A 23,990-nucleotide genomic window follows, 5' to 3' on the forward strand; every position below is an offset into this window, starting at 1 on the left:
TACCATATCCATAACCATATCCATAACCATCCCCATAACCATAACCATGACCATAACCATACCATAACCATAACCATATCCATACCATAACCATACCATAACCATCCCCATAACCATACCATAACCATAACCATATCCATACCATACCAATATCCATACCCATACCACACGATAACCATACCATATCAATACGATATACATACCATAACCATACCACACCCATACCATACCATAACCATATGATATACATACCATATCCATATCATAACCATATCCATACCATAACATACCATAACCATACCATAACAATACCCATAACCATCCCCATATCCATACCCATACCATAACCATACCATATCCATGCCCATACCACATCATAACCATATCAATACGATATACATACCATACCATACCACACCCATACCATAACCATACGATATACATACCACACCATAACCATACGATATACATACCATATCCATATCATAACCATGCCATCCATACCATAACCATACCATAGCCATATCCATACCATAACCATATCCATATTCCTAACCATACCATACCATATCCATATTCCTAACCATACCATAACCATATCCATACCATCACATACCCAGAACCATATCCATACCCATACCCATACCATAACCATATTCATACCATAACATAACCATATCATAACCATACCATAACCATATCCATACCATATCCATAACCCTAACCATATTCATAACCATACCATAACCATATCCATATCCATACCATATCCATAACCATATCATATCCATATTCCTAACCATATCCATACCATCTCCATACCATATCCATAACCATACCATATCCATACCATAACCATACCATATCCATACCATATCCATAACCATACCATATCCATAACCATACCATATCCATACCATATCCATATCATACCATATCCATAACCATACCATATCCATACCATCTCCATGCCATATCCATACCATATCCATACCATAACCATACCATATCCATAACCATACCCATATCCATATCCATACCCATACCATAACCATACCATATCCATACCATATCCATAACCATACCATATCCATAACCATACCATATCCATACCATATCCATACCATATCCATATCCATACCATAACCATATCCATATTCCTAACCATACCATACCATATCCATATTCCTAACCATACCATAACCATATCCATACCATCACATACCCAGAACCATAACCATAACCATATCCATACCCATACCATAACCATATTCATACCATAACATAACCATATCATAACCATATCCATACCATATCCATAACCCTAACCATATTCATAACCATACCATAACCATATCCATATCCATACCATAACCATATCATATCCATATTCCTAACCATATCCATACCATCACACACCCATAACCATACCATATCCATAACATAGCCATATCCATACCATCACATACCCATAACCATACCATATCCATACCATAACCATATCCATACCATCACACACCCATAACCATACCATATCCATACCATAACATAGCCATATCCATACCATAACCATATCCATACCATATCCATACCATCACATACCCATAACCATACCATATCCATACCCATAACCATACCATATCCATATCTATACCATAACCATATCCATATCATAACCATATCCATACCATATCCATATCATACCATATCCATAACCATACCATATCCATACCATCTCCATGCCATATCCATACCATAACCATATCCATATCATAACCATATCCATATCATAACCATATCCATACCATCACATACCCATAACCATACCCATAACCATACCCATATCCATACCATAACCATATCATAACCATATCCATACCCTATCCATACCATAACCATATCCATACCATCACATACCCATAACCATACCATATCCATAACCATACCATATCCATACCATATCCATATCTATACCATACCCATATCCATACCATATCCATATCCATACCATACAATAACCATATCCATAACCATAACATAACATAACCATACCATACCCATATCCATACCATACAATAACCATATCCATAACCATAACATAACCATACCATAACCATATCCCTACCGATCTAGAAAAACACACAGCAATACAGAGGAAACAGGATCTATGTTAAAACAACTAGAGAAAAACACATCAGAATCAGGATTAACAGAGAGAGTTAAAATAAAGGTTAAAAACAAGAGAGAGACAGAGAGAAGAATGATAGAGGGAAACACATACATCTGCTGCTGCCCTGTCAAGATGCAGGCTCCTACGGTACACACTACATAACTCCTGACAGAGGTCTGACATGGCTGCCTGGTCAACATCACTGTGTGTGTGTGTGCATGCATGTGTGTGTGAGAGAGAAAAGAGAGAGAGAGAGAGCAAGAGAGAGAGCACATGTGTGATGTATCAGTGTGTCTGGCCCATTGACTGAGTTCTGTGAGGTGTACTTAGAGGCAAATGGATGCTTTGAGAGAGACAGCCACTGTCTCTGTGTGCAGTGGGGTGAAAGAGGGATTGGGAGACAGAGAGAGGAGTCTTTCTGGTCTAACTCAGAAAGAGAGCTGGCCCGTATATCTATGTATGTGTGTATGTGTGTGATTCTGCCCGGGGATGGTGTACAGTGTTCTATTTAGTCTTCGTGCACGTACAGTGTCATCCTGAGGTCGCGGAGTACATTTTCCTTAAATTCAAATTTCTAAAGCTTTATTGTCCATTATTTTCATACAGTCAATGCCCTACTCCAATACTCACCACATATTCACAATGAGATTTGAGATAAATTAAACTCAATAAACAGACAAACAGATATGCAGCCAAACAGAGCTGTGTGGATCAGTGAGTGTAATATCAGTGAACAAAACTATGATCAGCAGGACAACATGGTCTGTGTGTGTGTGTATAACCAAGTATAATACCATGGTGGATACACAGAACCATGGTGGATACACAGACATTTACACAGTACCATGGTGGAAACACAGATAATTACACAGTACCATGGTGGATACACAGATAATTACACAGTACCATGGTGGATACACAGATAATTACACAGAACCATGGTGGATACACAGACATTTACACAGTACCATGGTGGATACACAGATAATTACACAGAACCATGGTGGATACACAGACATTTACACAGTACCATGGTGGCTACACAGATAATTACACAGTACCATGGTGGATACACAGACATTTACACAGTACCATGGTGGATACACAGATAATTACACAGTACCATGGTGGATACACAGATAATTACACAGAACCATGGTGGATACACAGACATTTACACAGTACCATGGTGGAAACACAGATAATTACACAGTACCATGGTGGATACACAGATAATTACACAGTACCATGGTGGATACACAGATAATTACACAGTACCATGGTGGAAACACAGATAATTACACAGAACCATGGTGGATACACAGACATTTACACAGTACCATGGTGGAAACACAGATAATTACACAGTACCATGGTGGATACACAGATAATTACACAGTACCATGGTGGATACACAGATAATTACACAGTACCATGGTGGATACACAGATAATTACACAGTACCATGGTGTATACACAGATAATTACACAGTACCATGGTGGCTACACAGATAATTACACAGTAAAGCTCTGAGAGGGAGACCTAATGCTACTGTATCTCACATGAGTCTGTTGGTTGTAATAATATAATTGGATAAATGTTATGCACATATGCATCTTATAATCTAGAAATACATTAAAAAAAAGATTAGTCATTAGCTGGATACATCAGGGGAGATGCTGGTGCCAGGAAATGGATAAAGGACTGGTGTGTGTGTGTGTGTGTGTACACAGTGTATTCACAAAGTATTCAGACCCCCTGGCTTTTTCCACATGTTGTTCCATTACAGCCTCATCTAAAATTGATTAAATTGTTATTTTTCCTCATCAATACTGCCTTACCAAGCAGAGGCAGTAACTGTTCATAGAGTGGATCTGAGAAAAATGGCTTTTATTTACCTTGGTTTCACAGCAACTTTATGCAGTTACTGCTAACATGAGCCCCCCATTTTCTCCAAAACACAATTCAATAGAGGAAGGGTATTTATCCACATGATTAAGCATGTAGTTAATGTGGCAAAAATGAGCGACCAAATGAGCAGTTACTGCCTTTCTTCTAGGTAGGGCAGTATACACAATACCCCATGATGACAAAGGAAAAACAGGTTTTTAGAAATGTTAGAAAATGTATATATAAAAAAAAAAAAATCTGAAAAATAACATTTACATAAGTATTCAGACCCTTTACTCAGTACTTTGTTGAAGCACCTTTGGCATCGGTTACAGCCTTGAGTCTTCATGGGTATGACGCTACAAGCTTGGCACACCTGTATTTGGGGAGTTTCTCCCATTCTTCTCTGCAGATCCTCTCAAGCTCTGTCAGGTTGGATGGGGAGCGGCGCTGTACAGCTATTTTCAGGTCTCTCTAGAGATGTTCGATCGGGTTCAAGTCTGGGCTCTGGCTGGGCCACTCAAGGACATTCAGAGATTTGTCCCAAAGCCACTCTTGGCTGTGTGCTTAGGGTCGGTGTCCTGATGGAAGGCAAACCTTTGCCCCAGTCTGAGATCCTCAGCGCTCTGGAGCAGGTTTTCATCAAGGATCTCTCTGTACTTTGCTTCATTCATCTTTCACTCGACCCTGACAAGTCTCCCAGTCCCTGTCGCTGAAAAACATCCCCACAGCATGACGCTGCCACCACCATGTTTCCTCCAGCCGTGATGCTTGGCAGTCAGGCCAAAGAGTTCAATCTTGGTTTCATCAGACCAGAGAATCTTGTTTCTCATGGTCTGAGAGTCCTTTAGGGGGCTGTCATGTGCCTTTTACTGAGGAGTGGCTTCCATCTGGCAACTCTACCATAAAGGCCTGACTGGTGGAGTGCCTCAGAGATGGTTGTCATTCTGGAAGGTTCTCCCATCTCCACAGAGGAACTCTGGAGCGCTGTCAGGGTGACCATCGGGTTTATGGTCACCTCTCTGACCAAGGCCCTCCTCCCCCGATTGCTCAGTCTTGGTGGTTTCAAACTTCTTCCATTTAAGAACAATGGAGGCCACTGCGTTCTTGGGGACCTTCATGCTGAAGAAATGTTTTGGTACCCTTCCTCAGATCTGTGTCTCAACACAATCCTTGGAGCTCTATGGACAATTCTTTCGACCTCGTGGCTTGGTTTTTGCTCTGACAATCACTGTCAACTGTGGGACCTTATATAGACAGGTGTGTGACTTTCTAAATAATATCCAATCAATTGAATTTACCCCAGGTGGACTCCAATCCCGTTATAGAAACAATTTAGAGTCTCTGGGCAATTCTAATCAATATTCTAATAGATTTTAGAATAAGGCTATAACGTAACAAAATGTGGAAAAAGTCAAGGGGTCTGAATACTTTCAGAATGAACTGTATATATACAGTATATAGAGACAGAGTGAGAGACAGAGTGAGAGACAGAGCGAGAGACAGAGCGAGAGACAGAGCGAGAGACAGAGCGAGAGACAGAGCGAGAGACAGAGCGAGAGACAGAGTAAGAGAGAGCGAGAGAGAGAGTGAGAGCCAGAGACAGAGAGGAGAGAGACAGAGCGAGAGACAGAGCCAGAGACAGAGACAGAGCGAGAGACAGAGACAGAGTGAGAGACAGTGAGAGACAGAGTGAGAGACAGAGACAGAGCGAGAGACAGACAGAGACAGAGCGAGAGACAGAGACAGAGCGAGAGACAGAGACAGAGCGAGAGACAGAGACAGAGCGAGAGACAGAGACAGAGCGAGAGACAGAGACAGAGCGAGAGACAGAGACAGAGCGAGAGACAGAGCGAGAGACAGAGACAGAGCGAGAGACAGAGCGAGAGACAGAGCGAGAGACAGAGAGAGCGAGAGACAGAGCGAGAGACAGAGAGCGAGAGACAGAGAGAGCGAGAGACAGAGCGAGAAACAGAGACAGAGCGAGAAACAGAGACAGAGCGAGAAACAGAGAGAGCGAGAAACAGAGACAGAGCGAGAGACAGAGCGAGAGACAGAGCGAGAGACAGAGCGAGAGACAGAGCGAGAGACAGAGCGAGAGACAGAGCGAGAGACAGAGCGAGAGACAGAGCGAGAGACAGAGCGAGAGACAGAGCGAGAGACAGAGCGAGAGACAGAGCGAGAGAAAGAGCGAGAGACAGACAGACAGTGAGGAGAGAGACAGAGACAGACAGTGAGGAGAGAGACAGACAGACAGTCAGACAGTGAGGAGAGAGACAGACAGACAGAGAGAGAGAGAGAGACAGACAGAGAGACAGACGGAGAGAGACAGAGAAAGAGAGAGAGAGAGAGACAGAGAGCAGCAGTTTGTGTGTGCGCATCTGTGTGTCTCAGTGGGCAATGCTCTCTCTCCATGGCTGTTGTCAGAGTGTGTTAAGAATGTGTACCAGTCCCTCCACTGATAAGCATCACATCACTAACACTCACAGAGCAAGAAAGAGAAAGAGAAAGAGAAAGAGAGAGAGAGAGAGAGAGAGAGAGAGAGAGAGAGAGAGAGAGAGAGAGACACAGACAGACAGACAGACAGACAGACAGACAGACAGACAGACAGACAGACAATCAGCTCAATGTAATTGAAGAATCCATAGACTCTAACGACTTCTGGGAAAATTGGAACACACTAAATAAATAACAACATGAAGAGTTATCTATCCAAAACGGAGATGCATGGATAAAATACTTCTCCTATCGTTTTGCCTCTATAACAAAGAACAAACAGCAAAAACAAATACATGATGAAATAAACATCTAAGAATCAACTATTAAAGACTACCAGAACCCACTGGATTCTCCAATTACATTGAATGAACTACAGGACAAAATACAAACCCTCCAACCCAAAACAGCCTGTGATGTTGATGGTATTCTCAATGAAATGATCAAATATACAGACCACAAATTCTAATTTGCACAAATTCTAACATCATCCGCAGCTCTGGCACCTTCCCTAATATGTGGAAGCAAGGACTGATTACCCCAATCCACAACAGATTACACAGACCCACAAAGAATTTGAAAACAAACCCAATTTTGATAAACTTCCATATCTATTGGCTGAAATACCACAGTCTGCCATCACAGCAGATACATTTGTGTCCTGTTGCCACAAGAAACGGCCAACCAGTGAAGAACAAACACCATTGTAAATACAACCCATATTTATGTTGACTTTTTGTACACCGTTACAACAATGTATATAGACATAATATGACATTAGAAATGTCTTTGGAACTATTGTGAGTAATGTTTCCTGTCCAATATTTATTGTTGAAATCCCCCTAAATTAAATCGAATTGAGAGAGAGAGAGAGAGAGAGAGAGTTGAGTAACAGTAGAAAGAACAGCGGAGGTGAACAGAGGTAAAGGAAAAATGATCCACACACGTAGGGAGGAGAGGAGAGAACTACTGTTCAGCCCTGAATCAAAAATGATCCATCCATATAAACACAGCATGAGTCAGATGAAGGAGAGAGAGACCTCAACTTGGATAGACAATTCTCTCTCTCTTTATTCTGTCCTCTGTGTGTGTGTCTTACTGAAATATGCTTACAAGGGCACACCCAGTCTTACAAGTGCACACCCAGTTTTACAAGTGCACACCCAGTCTTACAAGTACACACAACAGGACCTGATAGTGCTCCTGTTGCACCACACAGCATACCTGCATTCCTCGCTGTACATGCATAGGCACACACACACACACACGAGCACGCAGGCGTAGTCTTCCTGTTGACAGTTAACCACGGTAACATATGTGTATTAATGTGTGTGTAAGTGCTTGCGTGTGTGTGTGTGTGTGTGTGAGAGAGTGTGAGAGACAGACAACTGCAGGCTCTTACTGTAATGTATTTACAATTCCAGAAACGGAGTTAAATCACCACATAATGGCCTTCTCTTCCATGACAGGACAGGATCCTTACAGGATAGAGAGAGAGAGAAGGATGAAAAGGGATGACGGAAAAAAGGCGAGAGAATGCCCTTTTCTCCTCTCTCTTCCTGTCCTGCCCTCTCCCCTCGCCTTTCTCCTGTCTCTTCCTGTCCTGCCCTCTCCCCTCGCTTTTCTCCTCTCTCTTCCTGTCTTGCCCTCTTCCCTCACTTTTCTCCTCTCTCTTCCTGTCTTGCCCTCTCCCCTCGCTTTTCTCCTCTCTCTTCCCTCACTTTTCTCCTCTCTCTTCCTGTCTTGCCCTCTCCCCTCGCTTTTCTCCTCTCTCTTCCTGTCTTGCCCTCTCCCCTCGCTTTTCTCCTCTCTCTTCCTGTCTTGCCCTCTTCCCTCACTTTTCTCTTCTCTCTTCCTGTCCTGCCCTCTCCCCTCGCTTTTCTCCTCTCTCTTCCTGTTCTGCCCTCCTCCCTTGCCTTTCTCCTCTCTCTTCCTGTTCTGCCCTCTCCCCTCGCTTTTCTCCTCTCTCTTCCTGTCTTGCCCTCTCCCCTCGCTTTTCTCCTCTCTCTTCCTGTTCTGCCCTCTTCCCTCACTTTTCTCCTCTCTCTTCCTGTTCTGCCCTCTCCCCTAACCTTTTCTCCTCCGTCCTGGGCAGGTGTTGTGAGCGATTGCACGCCCCTGCGCCCAGCGGGATTAAAGAGGACACGTTTAATTGCTTGTTAACAAATGTTTACGGCGCCGTACTGAGCAGCCACCCGTTTCCTGCCAAGTATAGACCTCCATTACTCTGAGGCTGCTGTCGGAGATACACTGGGCTGGAAGGAGGGAGAGACAGAGAGAGACAGGAGGGAGAGGCAGAGAGAGACAGGAGGGAGAGAGAGAGAGACAGGAGGGAGAGACAGGGAGAGACAGGAGGGAGAGACAGGAGGCAGAGACAGGAGGCAGAGACAGGAGGGAGAGACGGGAGGCAGAGAGAGACAGGATGGGGAGACAGAGAGAGACAGGAGGGAGAGACAGAGAGAGAGACAGGAGGGAGAGACAAAGAGAGACAGGAGGGAGAGACAGAGAGAGAGACAGGAGGGAGAGACAGAGAGAGAGAGACAGGAGGGAGAGACAGAGAGAGAGAGACCGGAGGGAGAGACAGAGAGAGAGACAGATAGAGACAGGAGGGAGAGACAGAGAGAGAGACAGGAGGGAGAGAGAGAGAGAGACAGGAGGGAGAGACAGAGAGAGAGAGACAGGAGGGAGAGACAGGAGGGAGAGACAGAGAGAGAGACAGGAGGGAGAGACAGAGAGAGGGGGGAGAGACAGAGAGAGACAGGAGGGAGAGACAAAGAGAGAGACAGGTGGGAGAGACAGAGAGAGAGACAGGAGGGAGAGACAGAGACAGGAAGGAGAGACAGAGAGAGAGGCCAGGAGGAAGAGACCGAGACAGACAGGAGGGAGAAAATGATGGGGGAACTAAGTGACAGAAAGATCACAAAGGGCAGGGGGTAGAGACAGACAGTTCACAAGAGGGCAGGGGGTTGAGACAGACAGTTCACAAAAGGGCAGGGGGTGGAGACTGACAGATCACAAAGGGCAGGGGGTAGAGACTGACAGATCAGAAGAGGGCAGGGGGTGGAGACTGACAGATGAATACAGACAGATCAGAAAAGGGCAGGGGGTGGAGACTGACAGATCAGAAGAGGGCAGGGGGTGGAGACAGACAGTTCACAAGAGGGCAGGGGGTGGAGACAGACAGTTCACAAGAGGGCAGGGGGTAAAGACAGACAGATCAGAAGAGGGCAGGGGGTGGAGACTGACAGATCAGAAGAGGGCAGGGGGTAGAGACAGACAGTTCACAAGAGGGCAGGGGGTGGAGACTGACAGATCAGAAGAGGGCAGGGGGTGGAGACAGACAGATCACAAAGGGCAGGGGGTAGAGAGAGACAGTTCACAAGAGGGCAGGGAGTGGAGACAGACAGATCAGAAGAGGGAAGGGGGTGGAGACAGACAGATCAGAAGAGGGAAGGGGGTGGAGACGGACAGATCACAAGAGGGCAGGGGGTAAAGACAGACAGATCACAAGAGGGCAGGGGGTAAAGACAGACAGATCACAAGAGGGCAGAGGGTAAAGACAGAGTGAAAAAAATAAGTCAAGATTGTGTGAGAGAGATAGAAAGAGAGCATGAGAGAGTGAGAACGAGAGGACTATAGGAAAGTATTAAAACAGTAGATCGGCAGTATTATTCTCAGTGTAGTCTAAGAGGGAACATTGAGTCTCTGGTGCAAGTCAGCAGCAATGACCAATACACCGACAATCAAAACTCCCATAATCACTAAAAGATTGCAATGACCAAAACTCCAGTTGATTCTCCGAACAGTTTTGGCTGTTTCTAGAACTGTGACTGTGCTACAAGATTGATACACTGACTCTTCACCATGGAATGATACTGATCAAATGATCAAATGATCTCAAAGGTTTTTTCAAAAGACATTTTCTCAACAACAAAAATCAACACAATATGAGTTCTGTCAGTCCATAGAGAAAACCCCAGACATGCATGCACACACCAGTAGACATGCACACGCTCAATTTCATTACATTTCTAATACATTGGGGGGGGGGGGGGGGGGGGGGCAACATCTGATAGAAAAATAAACAAGATTGTATCTCGGGCGCGGCGAGCTTATTAAAATCTACAGAGCAATATCAGACGTGTCTGTCATCCTTTAGATGAAAGGGGCCTGCCTGGCTGCTTTATGAATTATGATTTGCTAGGCTAAAGGCGCTAGGCTGATGGTGCTAGGCTAAAGGCGCTAGGCTAATGGTGCAAGGCTAATGCTACACTAACATGCTACTTGATGTAAAAAGTTATTCTAAGTGAGAGACTTAGAATTCCTTGGTTTTATCTGAGCTCTGAGGCTTCTGTTAGCGCCCAGAGCTAGTGCCTTAGCTAGAGGTTTACCTCCAATATACTCACATCCTACCTTACCTTTGTCTGTACACTTGTTAGGAAAATTATGATTAAATGACTGAACAAATCATTTAAAATGGAACTGTAACTAAGTAAACTTATACTCTGTTTTATTATATCTGATTAACAATATGAGTTCATAAGAAGGGATTGTGTGACACGGACAAGGAGTAATTAAAGTTAATGAACACCATTCCAACTAGGAAGAAAGGAATGGTTTGTGGATTAAGTAAACAGATAAGGTAGTTAACCTATGCTTGAACCGACGAAACTGAGCTCTGGGGTGTTTTAGATTTTTTTTATTTTTAAGTTCCCTTTGACCCGGTCGAGAGGAGGAGAATTAATTTTAGGAGCAATGAAATGACGTCATGTTATTGTATATAAACTGTTGCTCGTGGTAACGTGGCAGCGCGCTCCGAGAATAAATTCTGTTACCTATTATTGAAAAGACTGGTCTCCGTCTATTTTATGCAAACAAGAATCTTACAAATTGTCATAAAATAGATTAAGGGAATTCAATTAATGAAAACATATTGGAATAACTAAATTACAGTAACAATTGGTCCTTCGAGCCGGATTCCACAAACTTGCCTCTGTCGTCCGAAGGGAAAGCCGAAAGCCGTGCACGGACGGGTCTGGACTCGTTATATAAAGACCTGGCCTCTGGATTAAGGTTTAAAAAAACAGGCCGGTATTGATCTAAAGGCGACAGAGAAGGTGACGGAATCGAACCGGCATTGCTTTTCCCAGTCTACAGGACGAAGGTAAATAGTCTTTATTCTGGAATTTGGGAGGAATGATGAAAGTTATCTTTGATTTGTTGTTCTAAAAATGTTTAGAATTGATCAATAATAGGAGCTTCGCTATTCCAAACAGATGTGTGGGTTACTTGTATGACCAATATACAAGGATTGTGTGTAACAGGTCTGAAATTACCTGTGGTAAGGTGCACTACCATAAATAAAATAAAACTTAATAAATCCAGGTTTTGCAAGCCGAAGGGTTATTAAGGGTGGGATAAAGTTAGATAGGACGGTCGTTCTGTACAAATAGGATAGCCATTAATTCAAAAGACATACCTAAATAAAGTTTTAACCTAAGTAGTCTATCTGTATATGGGAAGTAGTCTGACTATGAAAAGTAGCAGATAGATATATTAAAACAGGTGAGGATAAATTAGGCTTGGTGAGAAGGCAGGGTAATTCTAGGCGAACATAATAACTGAACCTATTCAATACTGAAAGAAATAATATCCAAAGGAGGTGGTGAGGGAAACCTAGTCTAGAGAAGTGAGATATGAGATATTAACGTTGAAAGTCCCAAGGAACAATAGTTTATAATGAGCTTATAATTGTATACGGGTGATATTGAATGTCCGATCAAAAGTCAAATCTATAGACGAAGTTTCCAGAAAGGAGAAATAAATATAGAAACCCATACACATTGATTATCATTAAAGAGACACACAGATAGTCAGACAGAAAAGCAACTAAAGTAACTGGGCAACGGTAAATAGCATATTCATAGAAATACACACACATAGAAGGTAAAACAAAATAGAAAGACATAGATAAGTGATTAAATACCATAGCTACTAGTAACGGTAAGGATTTAACTAACATGAGTAGTAAATCCTCAAAGGAGGGCCCGGAACTAACGGGAGATAAGAAATAATGCAGGGAAGAGATTAGAGGAACACCTATTTTGGCCCGACATGGAGGAGTACGTTTAAAGAAGGAACGATAATTCGCTCACGTGTGAGACCTAATAACTTATCAAGAGTCACAATAGTAACTATTCCAAATTTCTGATAGAGGAGAGCGAGATGAATGAGAATCCTCGCTGAGGAAAACTTTGGGCTTTTAAATTAGGGTTGTCCCGATGCCGGAGTTACGAATACAGACAATTGTAAAATGGGTCTATTTGCAGAGAATCTTAGTCATTTCCATAAGCGTTGGTGGTATAGTGGTGAGAATAGCTGCCTTCCAAGCTGGAGTCCAGTGTTTGGTTCTCAGCCAAGGCGTTAACTAAAAAAATCAGAGTTTTTGATTATAATTCAACTATTTGTTTGTATTGCCTAGAAAGTTATAGTCACTAGTGTTTGTATAAGATATAAACTGAACGTTTTAATAGCTTGTTTGGTTCAAATTAATAGAAGGGATAAATTGAACGTTTTTAATAGATTGTTTAGGTTAAATTAATAGACTAATTCATTCAACTTAAAATAATAATGAAGCGGATTTTGATGCAAGACGATGTCTGTTCACTAAATGATCTGTTTGAATAACGTATTGGGAATAGAGTCGTAATTAAAATGCTGAATCAAAGACGAGACAGTTACTTAAATCTAATAAATTCGAGCTTCAATGCCATACAACTCTCCTTCCGTGGCCTCCAACTGCTCTTAAACGCAAGTAAAACTAAATGCATGCTATTCAACCGATCGCTGCCCACACCTGCCCGCCCATCCAGCATCACTACTCTGGACAGCTCTGACTTAGAATACGTGGACAACTACAAATACCTAGGTGTCTGGTTAGACTGTAAACTCTCCTTTCAGACTCACATTAAGCATCTTACAATCCAAAATTAAATCTAGAATTGGCTTCCTATATCGCAACAAAGCATCCTTCACTCATGCTGCCAAACATACCCTCGTAAAACTGACCATCCTACCGATCCTCGACTTCGGTGATGTCATTTACAAAATAGCTTCCAACACTCTACTCAACAAACTGGATGCAGTCTATCACAGTGCCATCGGTTTTGTTACCCCATACACTACCCACCATTGCGACCTGTACGCTCTTGTTGGTTGGCCCTCGCTTCATACTCGTCGCCAAACCCACTGGCTACAGGTTATCTACAAGTCTCTGCTAGGTAAAGCCCCGCCTTATCTCAGCTCTCTGGTCACCATAGCAGCACCCACTCGTAGCAAGCGCTCCAGCAGGTATATTTCACTGGTCACCATAGCAGCACCCACTCGTAGCACGCACTCCAGCAGGTATATCTCACTGGTCACCATAGCAGCACCCACTCGTAGCACGCACTCCAGCAGGTATATCTCACTGGTCACCATAGCAGCACCCACTCGTAGCACGCACTCCAGCAGGTATATCTCACTGGTCACCATAGCAGCACCCACTCGTAGCACGCGCTCCAGCAGGTATATCTCACTGGTCAACCCCAAAGCCAATTCCTCCTTTTGTCGTCTTTCCTTCCAGTTCTCTGCTGCCAATGACTGGAACGAACTGCAAAAATCTCTGAAGCTGGAGACTCATATCTCCCTCACTAGCTTTAAGCACCAGCTGCCAGAGCAGCTCACAGATCACTGCACCTGTACATAGCCCATCTGTAAACAGCCCATCTACCTACCTACCTCATCCCCATACTGTATTTATTTATCTTGCTCCTTTGCACCCCAGTATCTCTACCTGCACATCCATCTTCTGCACATCTACCATTCCAGTGTTTAATTTCTATATTGTAATTACTTCACCACCATGGCCTATTTATTGCCTTAACTCCCTTATCTTACCTCATTTGCACTCACTGTATATATACTTTTTGTATTCTTTTGTTCTACTGTATTACTGACTATGTTTTGTTTATTCCATGTGTAACTAACTCTGTGTTGTTGAATGTGTCGAATTGCTTTGCTTTATCTTGGCCAGGTTGCAGTTGCAAATGAGAACCTTTATTTAGCCTACCTGGTTCAATAAAGGTAAAATAAAATAAATAGAAACATTAATTTAGCGTTACATGCTAAAAGCAATACATATCTTCCATTTAAAGTGCTAGCATCTCGCTAACAGGTGTGAACAAGTCTTCCATAGTAGCACCAGTCACCTCAGGGGGAGAAGAAAGATGAAAGTAGACTCTGGTTGTTGTGTAGGCTACATTCTTTCATGTGTGATAGCCATGAGAATCGATCTAGACTACCTCGGCCGAAAGAGGAACCACAGGGATTGTGAGGAGATATTGAATTCACACTTTCATTCTTGCTCTATGTATGCTAGGATATCACCACGGCAACCAGTTTATCTCCCACTGGTCGTTCTGTCGTCGAGCGATATGAGGGACAAGAGTTTGATTTTTGGGGAATGATGTAAGAGAGACAATTAATATTACATTGCCACACCAGACACGCAACAGACACACAATCTCTATCTTTCAAACACAGATACATCCTGTAGCTAAGTGAATAAAAATACAAATAAAATACACTTAATCCAGAAAAATTAAGAAATATCAGAACGATCAATGTCAGAGACCGGAATATATATATATATATGTTATACACACATATGTGTGTTTTGTATGTAAACATCATCAAAATGACCAGTGTTATATGACTAGAATACAGTATGTACATTGTATACAGTGCCTTCAGAAAGTATTCCTTCCCCTTGACTTATTCCACATTTTGTCCATTCAAAATGGATTAAATAAAATTGTTTCCTCACACATCTATAATGACAAAGTGAAAACATATTTATTTTATTTTAGAAAATGTATTGAAAATGAAATACAGAAACATCTCATTTACATAATGAGATTTTACAAAATTCTTCAAATCACTGTCAAATTGGTTGCTGATCATTGCTAGACAACCATTTTCAAGTCTCTCCATAGATTTTCAGCAGATTTAAGTCAACATGGCCACTCAGGAACATTCACTATCTTTTTGGTAAGTAACTGTAAGCAACAGTGTAGATTTGGCCTTGTGGTTTAGGTTATCGTCCTGCTGAAAGGTGAATTCATCTCCCAGTGTCTGGTGGAAAACTCCCCCATTGTTAACGATTACAAACATACCCATAACATGAAGCAGCCACCACTATTCTTGAAAATATGGAGCGTTTTTTGCAGTATTACTTAATGCCTTGTTAATATTTTTATTCTGTACAGGCTTCCTTCTTTTCACTTTATAAATTAGGTTAGTATTGTGGAGTAACTACAATGTTGTCGATCCATCCTCAGTTTTCCTATCACAGCCATTAAACTAACTGTTTTAAAGTCACCATTGGCCTCATAGTGAAATCCCTGAGCGGTTTCCTTCCTCTCCGGCAACTGAGTTAGGATGGACGCCTGTATCTTTGCAGTGACTGGGTGTATTGATACACCCCCCAAAGTGTAATTAATATCATGCTCAAAGGGATATTCAATTTCTGCTTTTTAAAAAAAATCTTGACCCATTCACCAATAGGTGCCTTTCTTTGCGAGGCATTGGAAAACCTCCTTGGTCTTTAAGGTAGAATCTGTGTTTGAAATTCACTGCTTGACTGAGGGACCTTACAGATAATTGTATGTGTGGGGTACAGAGCTGAGGTAGACATTCACAAATCATGTTAAACACTACTACTGTACACAGAGTGAGTCAATGCAACTTCATATGTGTCTTGTTAAGTACATTTTTACTCCTGAACTTATTTACGCTTACCATAACAAAGAGGTTAAATACTTACTGGCCCATTACATTTCAGCTTTTTATTTTTCATTAATTTGTAAAACATTTTGAAAAACATAATTCCACTTTGACATTATGGGGTCAATGACAAAAACAAACAAACATATAAATTCAATTCATTTTACAACCAGGCTGTAACACAGAACATTTTGGGAAAATCAAGGGGTGTGAATACTTTCTGTACATGCCCTGAAGATAATGTGTGGGTTCTGTGCAGTGCCTTCCCATTGGTGGTTTAAAGGTTATCAGGGGAGTCTCTAAATGACACTGATGGGCCCCGGCCAATGTTCATTAAGCATTCAATTAAATCATCCACTGACAGTGCCTCTGGGGGAGACAGAGAGCTACGTGTACCACAACATCATAGAGGAATGCTTTTCTACCTTAACCTGCCCTGTCCGGCCTGTCCGGCCGTACATTGTTTTGTTCTATACTATTGCATGTGTTCTATACATATTTGCTCAAATATATTTGAGTTAGTGCAGTTCGACGACTGTTGTTTTTCTCTTCAAGGTTTTTGCCATTGCGTTGGTTAGCCATGCGTTGGTTAGCCATGCGTTGGTTAGCCATGCGTTGGTTAGCCATGCGTTGGTTAGCCATGCGTTGGTTAGCCATGCGTTGATTAGCCATGCGTTGATTAGCCATGCGTTGGTTAGCCATGCATTGGTTAGCCATGCATTGGTTAGCCATGCATTGGTTAGCCATGCGTTGATTAGCATAGAAAACCTCTAGCGTTGCCTGATGGTTTGAGATGTGTGAAGGGGTTGGAAAGTCCTCTGTGGAAAAGTTCCATTCCTCTCTACTCTACTGAACTGCCCTCTATTCTGTTCAACTGTCAGAGGCTCTAGACATGAGTCACCATAACCTGGAGTCAGTCAGTCCATAAAGAGACCTCAGAGGAAGATTACAGAGAGACAAAAGAGAGAGAACGACAGAGTCCCATACATGTGGGAGAGAAAGATAGAGGGAAGAAGAAGAGACCCATTAGGCAAAAACTGGTTGACTCAACGCTGTTTCCACGCCATTTCAACAAACAAACTGATTGGATTCACAAAGCGGCATCAACGTAAGAGAACGTCCTTTTTTTTTCACCTAACTTTCAACCTAAATCCAATGACATGGTGAATTCTTCTTGTTGATTTCACGTGTAATTCACGTTAGTTGACAACTCAACCAAATGTAAATCAAAATGAGATGTTGAAATGAGGGGCAGACAGGCAGGTCAGTTAGAGTTTAGGAATGGATGAATCCATACATCAGCCCCAAATACACACACATGCTATAGACCAATCAGAACCCTGCTTACTGTAATTACAAAATCCTGGACAGAGCAGAAAACGGTGCGGGAAGCGCAGCTTGACAAAACAAACGTTTCTTTAGAGAGAACGTGTGATCAAAAAGGGTCCGGTTCTCTTTAATAAAACTATTCATTAGAATCTCAGTGGGAGATAACAGCACTGCTTTATTACTGCCTTGGTGCTAGCTGGGGGCTCTCTCTGCCTTGGTGCTAGCTGAGGGCTCTCTCTTCCTTGGTGCTAGCTGGGGGCTCTCTCTTCCTTGGTGCTAGCTGGGGGCTCTCTCTTCCTTGGTGCTAGCTGGGGGCTCTCTCTTCCTTGGTGCTAGCTGAGGGCTCTCTCTTCCTTGGTGCTAGCTGGGGGCTCTCTCTTCCTTGGTGCTAGCTGGGGGCTCTCTCTTCCTTGGTGCTAGCTGGGGGCTCTCTCTTCCTTGGTGCTAGCTGGGGGCTCTCTCTTCCTTGGTGCTAGCTGGGGGCTCTCTCTTCCTTGGTGCTAGCTGGGGGCTCTCTCTTCCTTGGTGCTAGCTGGGGGCTCTCTCTTCCTTGGTGCTAGCTGAGGGCTCTCTCTTCCTTGGTGCTAGCTGGGGGCTCTCTCTTCCTTGGTGCTAGCTGGGGGCTCTCTCTTCCTTGGTGCTAGCTGGGGGCTCTCTCTTCCTTGGTGCTAGCTGGGGGCTCTCTCTTCCTTGGTGCTAGCTGGGGGCTCTCTCTTCCTTGGTGCTAGCTGGGGGCTCTCTCTTCCTTGGTGCTAGCTGGGGGCTCTCTCTTCCTTGGTGCTAGCTGGGGGCTCTCTCTTTCTTGGTGCTAGCTGGGGGCTCTCTCTTCCTTGGTGCTAGCTGGGGGCTCTCTCTTCCTTGGTGCTAGCTGGGGGCTCTCTCTTCCTTGGTGCTAGCTGGGGGCTCTCTCTTCCTTGGTGCTCACTCACATCCACAGAATTCACACCCATCTACCTCGTTGAGATACGCCCCCATTGGAGGAAGCGTCAGTCTTGGTCAGATTTTCATTCTGCTGATGTTCTTGTCTGTTGTCTGTGATGATGGCATCTTGTAAAGCGTACCTTGAATTGACTGCCTCATTCAAAGGAGGTGTACAATGTGTGATTTTCTACACGTAGCCACACAGCAGCCAGAGGTAGAGTGCGCTGACAATTGGAGGGGCAGTCATATAATTGAATATAAGTGAGGACAATCAAAGTCCCATAAAACACTGGTCTATTCCGGTCTGTTCAGAACATGGTGTACAGACCAAGATGGAGGAGTCACTCACCTACATGCACGAACACACATACTCGTTGGTACAAATACACACACTCACAGAGGATAAAAGAGCCACAAGGGACCAAAAGGATTGATGGTGTGTGTCCAGGATTAATGGTGGTCTTTGGAGTCCCTGCTGCCCCTGTGTCTTCTGTCCTGTTTCGCTGCATGTACAACTGGGTAACCTGTACGGGGGGGGGGGGGGGGGGGGGGGGGGGGGGGGGGGGGGGGGGGGGGGGGGGGGGGGGTCGTGAAATTGCACACAGATTTGTAAAAGTGCATTCTCTTTGAATCAATCAAGCCCACTGAAATAAAGACGTCCTTGAGACAAGGAGGTGGTAGGGCTTGTTTCTGGATGGGGCCATAGGCTTTCACTTATTCAATGATGTCTGATTAACTCAAGGAAGGGCGTAAGAAAGGATGGAAGGGCATAAGAAATGAAGGAAGGAATCTTTAAGAAAGAAGGAGGGGCAGTTGTAGGTGTTCTAAAATAAGACAGCAATCAACCACACCACTGTAGACTTCATATTTACATTACAGCACTTCCTGTGCACACAGTTGATTTACATCCTGTTTACCTGACATTGTGGTAGAGAAAAGAGAAGTAAATGAAGTTAAAGACCACTGCTGTACCGTATGTTACTGTTGTCCTTCTGTCAAAAGAAAACACATCCAGGCTTACACAGGAAAGCGCGCACACACACACTAAGGCTGCTGCAGTCACCTGCTGCTGGAATGGTACTGCAGTGTTGACATGCCAGAGGGAACATCTCTGCCTGCCACAGCAAAACTAGCAAAACGTTACATAAAGGTTCTTCTGAAACATCCACTCTACCACCTACAGATGCTAATGCTACTCCAGCTATAAATAGCCAGCTTTCTGCCGCCCACCCACGCAGGTGGCTTACACCTACCCTGTAGCACAGGGGACGTTGCGTAAATGTTTGGTCAGTGTTGATCCAGCGTTGAGCCGCTGTTTGGCTAGCACAGGAGAGCTTTTGAAAAATGAGAGAGGGATGGAGGCAGGAAGGTAGGAAGGAGACCTTTTATGGTTGGGCGTAAAAATGTATTTACCTTTATCTTACTCTGGCTTTCACTCTCCCCCTTCCCTCCCTCTTCTGCTATAGTTTGTATCTCTTTTTCTCACCATCTCTCTCCTCATACTCCCTCTTTTTTCATTCTCTTTCACTCATTCCCTCTCTCCTCTTCAATAATGCCCCCCCTCTCTCGCTCCCCCGATCTCTCTCCATCTCTCGCTCTCCACTTGATGTATCCAGCTGTAAATGTATAAGCCTCATGTGCTTGCTGTTGCCACGACAACAACACAAGGGACCTTATAAAGCTAATAAGTAGAGAGCAGGAGGGGAGAGGAGGAACATTTAAAAAAAGAGAAGGAAAATGGGTGCAGATCTATTCCTGGAGTTGGACCTAGGGGCTGTTGACGGATAGAGGGATGCTGGCGATAGAGAGGAAGAGAGAGAGGCAGAGGCAGAGAGCGAGATGTTGTTTCTCTGGTGGCGCGTTGTGATGTATCAGATTTGATGTGCCAGCCATGTTTGCTGTTGTCTGTTGAATAGTGGAAATGGAGTGTGTGTGTGTGTGTGTGACTGTATCTGTGGTAATAAAAGGTTGCTTATATTTGTCCTGCTTAAAGCTGCAATATGTCACTTTTTGGGCAATCCGATCAAATTCACATAGAAATGTTAGTTATAGATCTGTCATTCTCATTGAATGGGACGGCAAGTAGCCTAGTGGTCAGAGTGTTGGGCAAGTAACCGAAAGGTTGCTAGATCGAATCCCCGAGCTGACATGGTAAACATCTGTTGTTCTGCTCCTGAACAAGGCAGTTAACCCACTGTTCCCCAGTAGGCCGTCATTGTAAATAAGAATTTGACTTGCCTCGTTAAATAAAGGTTAAATAAACAAAATTGAAAGCAAGTCTAAAAAGTGGTTGATCTGTTCTATTTCTATGCTTCTCATTCATAAGTTTTCATTTTGCGTCTTTTACTTTCAGTTTTGTACACCAGCTAAAAACAAACTGAAAATACAATATTTTTGGTTATCGAAAATATATTTCACAGTGGTTTATATGATACAATGATTCTCTACACCCTCTCAGCATTGCTTGTTTTGTCACATAAATGGGAATTAGGTGAACTATTAGAATTTTTGTAACCAGGAAATGGACGGAGCCATTTCTGTATATTGCACCTTTAACTGCATGTACAACTGGGTAACCTGTATGAGTGTGGGGTGTGAAATGGAAATGTCCCCTGAGACACCATGGGAAAGTGGGGTCACAGCCTCTGATCTGCTTCTTCATAAATAACCAAATGAGACATGATACACACACATGCCTGATAATCACCTCTGTTTCACATACAAAAAGATAAACACATACACACACTTGATCGTGGTCTCTCTCTCTCTGAATACAACTATGGAGAAAGAGAAGGACATACTGTTCTCCTCTCTTCTACTCTCTCCTCTAGTCACCTCTCCTTATCTCTCCCCCTGTCTCCTCTCTGTTGAGATGTGGGTGGGTCACAGCCACGTCACCTGGTAATCATCACTGCGACACACAGGAAATAAACAGTAAAGTCACACACAAAGACTAGACGCCTTTGCCCATGGCCAGGGGGGAGGGTCTTAGGTGTCTGTGTGTGTGTGTTGCAAGACTTACAGTAGGTCCTTAGAAGTGGGAGTGTCTTGGTTCTATTGATAACTAATTACTACACTTGAGGACGTTGATTAAACTCAGGTGAGGTTAGCTTATTACATGAGCTCATACTGTGCCACAGCATTGTTGAATACTTGTTTCTGATTGGCTTGAAGGGCATTCTAGAGTGTGCATTATTTCCCTATAACGCACAGTATACAGTATTTGCACGGTAGAATTCAATGGCTATAAATCATTCTTACATGTTCTATGTTTGAGCTGCATTTGAAAGCAACATCACACATACATACATACAAATGTGAAATAAAGACTAGAAAATTGTGTCCAGATGGAAACTTCCAGATCCACCACACGCAAAGGGAATAGGAAGGAAGAAGATGGATAAAAATTCCCAAAAAGAGTGAAAATCTCTAGGGAAGAGACAATTTCATAGGTGCTAATTGGCTGTTTCCAGTATTTGTCCAATTTAAAGCTACAAAAGCTATATAAATGGAGCTGACATGATCCCTCATTTTCTACAAGTCGTGCTATGTCCAAAATCTGTCCCTGGGTACCTGTGGGGGGGCAGTCGTCGTTGGAGCCAGGTGAGTCCTGGTTGGGGCTGACTGGCGGGCTGGCAGGGGGGCTGGTGCTGAAGCTGGCGTAGCCCAGGGACGAGCTCACCTCAGAGGGATCACAGCTGTGGTTGACTGGCCTCTGGTTCTGGACATCCAGGGAGGAGGAGAGGGAGGTCCGCTGTTTGGGCTGGAGGGAGAGATGGAGAGGGTGAGAGAGGAGAACAAAGGCAATGTTAGCAGATGTGGCTAAGTATTGTGATTGTGTGTGTAACTTTTGCCACATAAGAATTCAGTACCGTGCTGCGATTCACTGGAGTGATGCTGAGAATTCCAGTATGTTTTTTGTTCAATATAGAGGGATATGTGAAAGTACCCCGTGAGCTGTGCACTGGAGGAGCAGGACTCTTGGAAAAGAACACAGGAATTATTAAGTAAGGATTATCTCCACTTCCTCTCACATCAGCACACAAGTCCAGGTCTCATGACACACTCATTAGCCTGTTTGTGCATGCACGCGTTCTAGTTATATTTCAAGGAGTGTTTGCATGACTTCACGATAACTGTAACACACACACACACACACACACACACACACACACACACACACACACACACACACACACACACACACACACACACTTGAAATTCCAGAGAAGGAAAACAAGTGTAGTGAGAGAGTGAAAGCTGTAATGCAGACATAGAAACAGACGCTTTACACAACACACCATTTACAGCCAGCAGAATAACTACTGCTGCTCTAGATTACTGTTCACACTCACATCTTATACACAAAACGCAGGCCAGTGTGTCTGCAAGAACTCAAGGTTACCGTACTGAGAGTAAGAGTAAGGGGTCGATGTGGCTGGTTGTTAAGACAACGCCACATCAGGGAACTAAAAGTTCTGGGACAGTGACACATAGACAAAGAGACAGGTAGAGGTTGACAGGGAGAGAGGGGGAGAGAGAAAGATAGCGATGGATGTCTTCCAAAGACATCCCTTTCTACCAGGGGACAGTGGGCCAAAGGGGAACACAACAGAAGCATCACTATCCTATAGAGAGTTAGGGTGCAATACATCAACGAGAAGTGATCAGAGTGACAGGCGGCGTACAGGGCCAATGGGGAATGAGATAGTTTCACTTGAGGCCAATAGGGAATAGTCAGAGTACGGTGAGAGGGGCAGTGTCAGGTAGCATGGTAATCCATAGGGAGATGCTGACAGAATGTATAGTGCCGTGAAAAAGTATTTGCCACCTTTCTGATTTTCTCTATTTTTGCATATTTTCGATACTGAATGTTATCTGATCTTCAACTAAAACATATTATTAGATCAAGGGAACCTGACTTTACAAAAAAAAACATGTCACCCAAAAAATTGACTCAAGCTTGCCAAAAAGTACCCGGAAGCACTTGGATGATCATCAATACTCTTGGAAGAATGTTCTATGGACGGATGATTCAAAAACTTTTTGGGCAACATGGGTCCCATTATGCCTGGTGAAAACCAAACACTGCATTCCACAGTAAGAACCTCATACCAACGGTCAAGCATGGTGGTGTTGTGTGATGGTTTGAGGATGCTTTACTGCCTCAGGACCTAGATAACTTGCTTTAATAGAAAGAACCATGAATTCCGCTGTGTATCAGAGAATTCTACAGAAGAATGTCAGGCCATCCGTCTGTGAGCTGAAGCTGAAGCGCAGCTGGGTCATGCAGCAAGACAATGATACAAAACAAACAATCAAGTCTAGATGAAAATGGCTAAAAAGAAACACATTTGA

General features: G+C 43.5%; 1 protein-coding gene across 6 annotated transcripts in view; it reads right to left on the reverse strand.

Annotated features, from left to right (window-relative positions):
• The window catches only part of LOC139378448 (ankyrin repeat and sterile alpha motif domain-containing protein 1B-like), a 308,202-nt gene that overhangs the window by 99,174 nt on the left and 185,038 nt on the right, over positions 1–23,990 (reverse strand). For all 6 annotated transcript variants that reach the window (XR_011628293.1, XR_011628295.1, XR_011628294.1 and 3 more), the window contains one exon: positions 22,206–22,395. Coding sequence is in view for 3 of the 6 variants with exons in the window: in XM_071120627.1 (XP_070976728.1) it covers positions 22,206–22,395 (190 nt within the window). In the remaining 3 variants the exon portion in view is untranslated. The remainder of the gene's footprint in view (positions 1–22,205; positions 22,396–23,990) is intronic.

The sequence above is a fragment of the Oncorhynchus clarkii genome, chromosome 21 (genome assembly GCF_045791955.1).
Source record: "Oncorhynchus clarkii lewisi isolate Uvic-CL-2024 chromosome 21, UVic_Ocla_1.0, whole genome shotgun sequence".
NCBI lineage: Eukaryota > Metazoa > Chordata > Actinopteri > Salmoniformes > Salmonidae > Oncorhynchus > Oncorhynchus clarkii.